We start from the raw sequence: 8,727 nt of genomic DNA on the forward strand, positions 1-8,727 counted from the left end.
TCCTCACTTGCTCCCCACTTCTCGATCATTTCTCTTATCAGGGCTCCTTTGGGTAATCCCTTAGACGCACAAATCTCTGCTTCTTCTTTAGCAGCTTTTTGGCAAGATCCCACTTCCTTTTTATCTATCAGCTTTTTCTTTCCTGGTTGAAAGTTGGGCCCAAATTTATTTTTAAACCTATGGGCCAGTCTCGGATTACATCCATGAGAGCCTTTTTACTTGGATTTCCTTTCCCATTTTCTTGCGTCCTATATTCTTCACATGATTTGACTATATTAATCTCTGTTGAGGCAACGATTTTTTAGTATTGAACCTTAATCCCTTTCTCTTCTACCTTGCATTTTTTAATTGCTTGCTCTATCCTGGATATTTCCTTCAAGGTTGCTAGGAACCTTAGCTGAACAATATGGGGTTTCAGTCCAGTTTATCCAAGAAATCTCCTTATAAGTCCACTTCTCATTCGGAAGCCACCGTGGATGGACATATTGCGATGTAATCAATCTAATTGTGAGCATTTTTAATGCAATTTTTCACACGAAAAGTGAGAGGGAGGAAATTGAAAACCCTACACTTTCTTTTTATTCTCATCTAATCCCCCTGAAGAGAGACTATTCAGTGATGGCTTTAGAGATAGAACTTGGTTATCTTGACTGGATGATTGCGAAGGGTTATAACATTGATCCTTCTTAGTTTTCTTGATTAGCATTCGACCCTCTTCTATGCCCCTCTTCTTTGAGTAAAACTTATCTCTTACTAGGGAACCTTTATCTCTCATTACTTTTTCATTCATTATTGATCCAGTGGGACCTTCTACGACCATATCTGATTTTTGGAACTGGATTGAGATATCCTGCTCCTTAATAGGTCCTCGATCACTTGTCATTGTTATTTCAGCTCCACCACTGGCATTCATAATCCCATTCAAATCTTTTACAACATGATCCTCTAGTGGCTTTTCTCCATGGATCACAACATTCACCATCTCCATTAATTTGGTCATTCGTTCTCTTGATTTATTATGGAACATTTTTTCTTGATCAATCATTTCTTGTTGGGTCTTTATGAGTTGCTCCTGAATTTTTTCGATCCTACCAACACCTGCTAATATCTCATTCATTGTTTTTGATCTTTTTAGAGACACACCCCGAGTGACTTTAATTTGCTTTCAGAACTTCTGCCATAATATCCTTCACAAATTACTCTCACGTTTTCATGATTGATGCATGTTAATATGCTATGCAATGCATGATGTATAGATGTGAATATAAAAAATGCAAATGCAAAAATGCAGAAATGGGAATGTAAACTGTGCAATGCAAATGCATGTATGAAAAATGTGTTATTTAAGAGTGATCATCTTAAAACAACTTTCATTGAACACAAAAGGTTTTGGTACATCAAACAAACTTTACATATAAGGGATAGCTTTTACTCTTAATTTCTCTATTTCTCTCAAAAGCCAAGTTAGTTTCCACTCATACTCAGGTGTTGAGTTGTCAATTTACTTTAATTCCCTTGTAAAGCCAGCTAAATCAACCATTTTATGAGCCACATTATTTTCTTGGGCAGCAGCTTCCCTTATGACATTGTCTTTTTCCTACATATTTTATATTAATTCTCGGAGTTGTAGACAATATTGGTCATTCTCCCTTGTAAGAGAATATTTGAGGTCAAGAAGTCCTTGTATAATATCTCCATAATCATCTACAATCTTCATCAACGTATTGTTTTTTGCCCTAGTGGCTTCTAGTTCAGCATCATTTTCACGCTTGTGGCGCTGATATGTGGCCTCTATGTTGGCTATAGATATATTCAACATCTGATTTTTGACTTGACATCTTCCCAAGTTAATGATGGTTGTATTGCGTATTTCATCTGTAATATGTAAATCATAAGAAAACTTCTTGGCTCATTCTTCATGTGTCTTTCAATTCTTTTTCCAATGCTCAACGTCATTTTTCAGTTTAATGAGCCTTGTTGTCCATTCTTCTAGGGTGTTTCCCATACCAGCATTTTTAAAGACTTGCCTGATCCTTTGAAAATCATCATACATGGCTTCCATCTCTGTACTCAACTTATCATTTTCAATCTTGAAATGACGAATTTGAGCTTCGTACTTCAGCGAATCTTCTTCCTTCTGGATACCCCTATTGATACCCTTAGCTTTGAACACTTTTGGTATCAATCTAATAGGATAATCAGTTACCAAACTAGGTCGATCTTTTATCTTGAACTCTAAGAATCTATGATCCAAAAAATGTTGTACTCGATGCTTGAAGGCGGTGCAGTTCTCAATAGAATGTCCTTTAATTCCGGCATGGTATTTACAATAAACATTTACGTCATACCAATTTGGATACGGAGATTGCCAAGGTTTTACATAATGTGGAGCCACCTCTCGGACTTCTAGTAGCTTCTCGTACAACTCCTTATATGATATAGGGATAGAATCAAAATGAGATCCACCTCTTGTCTCGGATTGAATTTGAGTTTCCAACGTTGGGAGAAAACTCTTAAATACCGACGAATTCTGATCGCATAACTTCTTTTCATCTATAGGAACTTCTACAATTGTTACCATTTCTTTGGTATCTCCAGACAACTTGATGATACGAATGGTGATCGCTCGTGATCCCTCAAATTGACTAGGATTAGCAGTACCTTGTGTATATGACATTGCCAGATTATCCTCATCGAGCTCTTTCTCTTTTTGTGCAAAAGTCTCTTTTCCTAAAGCAAATATTATATCCATCATTTTGGACATTTTCCCTCTTATTTCTCGTATATCCTTTTGCTCTTCACCGGATATACGATCTTTGGGTGTATAGCTCTCAACTATCCTCAGAGTTTCCTTAAGATGTCATTCTCTAGATGTATTATAGTTTACTTGATCATGAAACCCTTTGTCCATTATGAAAACCTTTTACTTTGATGACCACTCTCAAATCAACACCTTTTGACTATGTCATGATCTTGCAATGCAAGCAAAAAAAGAAAGCAACATAAAAACACAAGTTTGTACAAATAACAAAATTAATAATCTACTGCAAAACAAAAATGTAAATACATAATAAGAGAAAAGAAAAATAAGTCAAAAGGAATGGTTAATACTAATTAATGGAAAGAAAAAGATCATACCCTTCATGATATCTACCTTGACATGCTTCGTTCAACATATAAATCCTAACCTCATGCTTTCTAGTTCGAATACTTCGCACAGAGAACAAACTGCATAATTTTCTAGTTCTCATGCTTCTTGCAGAACAAATAAATAAATTCGAGGAAAAGGTTCGAATGAGTTTCCCCTACAGACAGAAATTCAGTATAAAACGGGCAGAAATTGGGTACTACTAACAGGGTACTCGAATTGTCCTTTGCTAGTGCCCCTTGAGCCTACCAGACCCTCGATCCTCACCCATTATAGGCTAAAACGGATTGAGTTCAATTCAAGAGGATTCATTTCCCCATGTCCATGTGAGGAAACTCGATGTTTCAATTGTAAACATGAGGCATATGTATCCTAGAGGTTACTTGCTAAAGCCCATGATGAGAAAAATAATTTTTCTCACGTAAGCGTAGCGTTCACCCCTACCTAATGGGACAGAGCACAGTTAGAAGGCTCTATCTATTTCAAACAGCTGTAGTATATAAGGGAAACTCACAATACTTTACCTCGATCTACAAATAATCAAACCAAAAAGGTTAGAAATCTGAAACACAAAAACTAATCACATTAGTAAAAAATGCGATGTAATGCAAACAAAATCAAGATTTAAATATTATTCATATTTGCTATTTTCAACTAAAAAGATGACGAATAATCAATTACAGCTTGACTCTCCAGAAAAAGTTCCCCAGCGGAGTCGCCAAGCTGTCGAAACGGTCTCCGCCGGCTTTTTAGGGCTTTTTCTGGAATCGATCCAACTTAATATTGGGAACATGTTGCATTTAAAAATAAATACATAGATATACAAATTTGGAGTCGCCATCGACTTTTGGGTTAGGTAAGTCGAGTACCTAAAAAATACCTTTTAAAATAATTTTAAGAAAATAATTTTAAAAGATAAAAAATTGATCCGCGTTTAACGAGAGATTCATTTTGAAAAGGGTTTGGAAGTCGGTTACGTGTGAGGAAGAATTAGCACCCCCACAACGCCTAAAAATTGGTACTTACACGATTATACGTCATCTCAATATTAAAATTGACAAATTCAAATAACATTTAAATTATGACATTTTTTAGAAAAATAAAAATGAAATAATATTTTATACGAATAATCCTTAGAAACACACTCCTTGTCAGTTAAGGCGTGCTTTTATAAATTACTCGAGTAAAATAACATTTAAAAATATTATAATTAACAAAAATTAACAAAATATGTAATTATTGGATTAAAATAATAACTATGATGAATTTAGGGATTAAATGATAAAATTACAAAAAATCAAGGCCACAATTACAAATAATTAATATGTTAGGTACTTCAAATGTAAATAAACCCAAAAATGTTATTTAAAATTTAAAAAGTGTTAAAATTCAGGGATTAAAATACAAAGCAAACAAAATATAATGACCTTAAACAGAAACATCATAAAATCGAGGTACTGGAATGGTAATTTAACCCTAATTACTATTCGGGATTAAAATAAAAACTATTAAAATAATAGGGATTAAATCGGATATTTACCCAAAACATATATAAATACGGTTGATGACTAAAATATAACCAGAATAAAAATTTGACATCCAAATTAAAATACAGTGAAATTGAATTTAGTGACCAAATTGTAAAATTATAAACTACAGGGACCTGGAATGGGATTTACCCATTCTCAAAATACGCAGATACCGCCCCAAAACAACGTCGTTTGGAGAGGGGTATAAATACCCCATAACCGGTTCAAATGGCCTTCAAACTCCTTATTTTTTTCATTTCTACTCTCTCTAAGAGAGAGAATTAAAATTTCTCTCTCGCCTCTCTCTAGAAATCTCACTGGAGGGAATCCGACCACCAGGACGACCGTCGTACACCGGCGCCAGCGACCACCGCCGACCACCATCCATGGTGGCCTAAACTCTTTTTTCCTACACCCGAATCCGAGCTCCTTTCCTTCTAAAAACCCACTAAAATCCCTAGATCTAGGCGTTTTACCTTCGGTTAAATGGCAGTCTCTGACGACGTTTATCTTTCTCGGTGACAGCAGGGTAAGTTTCTTCTCTTCTCTTCTCTTCTCTTTTATTTTTTTCTTCGTTGTTGTTGTGTTTTTGAATTGTTGCTGGTTCGTTTTTTTTTTCCTGTTTTTCCGTTTGTTCTGCCCTCTGTTGCTTCGTGTGTTCTCTCTTGCAGATAAAGTGGTTCCTTTTATAGGACCCATGATACACCCTTTTGACTGGTTAAAGGAGGGAAGCCCGGTGAGTCAGCGGGCTATGACGCTGAACAAATAGAGGCGACACCAATTTTTTTAGAGATAAGGTCGGTGCGGTGATAGTGACAGCGGCGGTGGCTTGCGACAGGTGGACGGTCATGGATTAGCGGCGACTAGCTTGGTTGGAAACCCTAAACGGGTTTTGGGCTTCAGATCTGGATTATGGGCATGGTTTGGGTCCCGGATTTAATTGTAAATGGGGCTCCGGGTTTTGTTGTCAATTGGGCCCTTGGTCTGTATTTGTTGGGCTTGTAATTTTTTGTAATTAATAATAATAATAATAATAATATGTAAACTAGGACAAAAATGATTGTCTACAAATTGGATTCTTAAACGAGAATTTGATTTTATTTAAAAATTTTGTTATTTTCTATAAGCTTAAGCAAAAGATCAAAATGCGTTCTGGATTTTCATCTTAGCCTTTGTATTTATTGAACTTGTTCTAAATTAATTTGGACCTTTGTTTGTCCAGATCTTTTTTTAATTGAATTTTGGCTAATTTTGGTGTACGGATTATACTAATTTTGGCTAAACAGTTAAGCAAAAGATATATTATTTGACTTAATATTAAAATAGAATTCAACAAACGAAAAGTTCAAATTTTTATCGTGCAACAAATAATCAATTTGGACACCAATAAACATAAAGTTCTATACTCAATGTATTAAGCATATATAAGAATAATTATTTTATATATTAAAATTTATATTTTTTTTACTAGGATAATTATAAGGTATTATTCGTTCAAAGATAACTCTTAACCATTTGACATTGAATGCTCACACTCTTATCATTCATGATGCTCAAACCTGAAACCTTAAGGAATAATGATAATTCTTTTACCGCCGATATCGTTTGATTCGTGCAATTCAAATTGATCTTAAATTAATTTAAATATTTTTATGACATATTAATTTAATTTAATAATAATATATAATATCATTTATTTTTAATATATAAAATATTAATTAGCTATACATAGAGTCATAGTCTAATCAGATTGAAAACGAACTGGGACAGCTATATATCTAACTTTGTTCTCATCCTCTTCATCAGCATTTATTCATAGAAGCCCCACATGCATTGACCAACGACCCAAAACAATTAGCTGCCTCACACCAACATAATTCCAACTCATCTGATCTTCCACGTTCTCAAATCAAAACCGTTCGATTAACAATCAGCATTCAATGATGTTAGTCCAAAAATACAATATGTAGTATGCTAACCTAATTTCTAAGGTCATTGTGGTAATAATAACACGAACACAATCTTGTATAAAACCTTAACATATCTTACAAATAATACAACACTAAAAAGAAATGGATAAGGTTAAGTTTGTGATGTTGTTTGTGTTTTTGGTTAGCTTAGTGGGAGCAACGATGGCCGAGCAATGCGGCCGGCAAGCCGGCGGGGCGTTATGCCCGAACAACTTATGTTGCAGTCAATTCGGGTGGTGTGGGAGCACCGATGAGTACTGCTTGCCGGAAAACAATTGCCAGAGTAATTGCAGAAGGCCTCCGGCTCCCCCTGGACCTGGAGGAGGAGCGACGGTGAGATCTACTTACCATTACTATAATCCGGAGCAAAACAATTGGGATTTGAGGGCTGTGAGTGCCTATTGCTCCACGTGGGATGCTGACAAGTCATTTGCCTGGAGGAGTAAGTATGGTTGGACTGCCTTTTGTGGCCCTGTTAGCCCTGGTTTCCCCGCTGCATGTGGCAGGTGCTTGAGGGTAAGCAATAACTAACAAATATTATTCCAACTTTAAACATTTTTTAATTACATTAAGGTGATTATAAGATAATATCAGTTCAGATTTTCAATCATTTAATAATGAATGTTAAAACTCCCTACAAATATTGTGCTCGAATCCAAGATCTATAGAGATAACGACCATCTATTAACCACCGAATCACTTGGTTCTTCAACTTTAAACTTATTGCACTTTAAATAATGATGATTGGTGTTGTAGGTAAGGAATACAAGGACTGGTGCTCAAACGACAGTGAGGATTGTGGATCAGTGCAGCAATGGAGGATTAGATTTGGATTGGGGAGTTTTCCAGCGAATAGACACAGACGGTGAAGGGTATCGGCAAGGCCACATGACAGTCAGATACGATTTTGTTGATTGTGGCAATGGCTTCAACCCTTTAGTTGCTTCCATTGTTGATAATTAGCACTTTAACAGTTTCTTGCTGTTTAATTATGTGCTACAAATCGTATGCTGCTGGTAACTTTGGTTGCTAGTTTGTTTGTTTTGTTGAAAACTTTAAAGAATAATGAAGTGTCTCGTTTGTAATGCTGAAAATAATTAATTTTCTGATTTCTAATGTTGAAAAAATATATAATCATATAAATCAATAAGCATTGATGTTTAAAAACTAGTTTTCATGATCAACAACAATAAGTAGGTTTAGTGTTAGTAAGATGAGGTATTAGATTCTTTAAGTAATATTAGGAATTCAAATCTGATAATTGCGAATGGAGTAAATTGAGTTGAGAGGGTCACTTCTATAATAGGCATTGGCAAAACTTGATCTAGATCTAGAATAGATACTCTAGACTTTCGGATATCAAAAATTATCTTGACTCATAATAGGATAGTACCCGTAAATTAGGTACTTATAAATTTTAAATATTTATATTTCGGATAACAAATACACTATTTATATTTATTTTATCTAAAAATAAAATAAAATAATAAAAAATAAAAAAAATAATCTAATAACCGGATAATCAAATATCCATTTAAAGAAAATTTTGTTATTCAAATCAAACTCAAAAACTCAAAAAAAGTAACGAGCTCGACCACAAATTAGGATATTTGCATTATACAAATAATATCGAATTCTTTCAACCATTACTTACCTTTTAAATTTGGGTAAAATACACAATTAGTCATTAAAATATACTAAAATAGTTTTCTGATTACTAAAGTTCCAAAAATTATAAAATAGTTGTATATTTATTTAACTGTTATAAAATAATCATTGTATGTTAAAAAATAGTGATAAATTTTGATAAGTTAAAGGATAATTTTATAACAGTTTGATAAATTTAATAATTATTTTAATAAAATTTATTAACCATTTTGTAATCATTTGACAAGTTTAATAATTATTTTATAATATGTGAAACTTAATAGCCAAAGATATCATCTTAGCATAACCAAATTTTCATTAGGTCGTCGAGGAAGTTGAAAATCATGTCTGCCAGCTGTTTTACTATAGCGAAAGTTCTATTTATTTACGTAATGATTAAAGAATGCAATATTATCTCAAAATTTGGTAGGCT

General features: G+C 34.0%; 1 protein-coding gene across 1 annotated transcript; it reads left to right on the forward strand.

The window, feature by feature from the left end:
• The first annotated feature begins 6,712 nt into the window (after window positions 1–6,712).
• LOC120208151 (pathogenesis-related protein PR-4-like) lies at window positions 6,713–7,687 on the forward strand. The gene is made up of 2 exons (XM_039207498.1): window positions 6,713–7,163; window positions 7,404–7,687. Exons 1-2 carry the CDS (start codon window positions 6,750–6,752, stop codon window positions 7,608–7,610), a joined length of 621 nt encoding a protein of 206 aa, XP_039063429.1. The 5' UTR covers window positions 6,713–6,749; the 3' UTR covers window positions 7,611–7,687.
• Window positions 7,688–8,727: the final 1,040 nt, after the last annotated feature.

The sequence above is a fragment of the Hibiscus syriacus genome, unplaced genomic scaffold (assembly GCF_006381635.1).
Source record: "Hibiscus syriacus cultivar Baekdansim isolate YM2019G1 unplaced genomic scaffold, ASM638163v2 tig00015919_pilon, whole genome shotgun sequence".
NCBI lineage: Eukaryota > Viridiplantae > Streptophyta > Magnoliopsida > Malvales > Malvaceae > Hibiscus > Hibiscus syriacus.

Coding starts and splice junctions, on each gene's coding strand:
- LOC120208151 (XM_039207498.1), top strand. CDS start 6,750: ATGGATAAGGTTAAGTTTGTGATGTTGTTTGTGTTTTTGGTTAGCTTA. Junction 7,164..7,403: donor CATGTGGCAGGTGCTTGAGG/GTAAGCAATAAC, acceptor TTGGTGTTGTAG/GTAAGGAATACAAGGACTGG.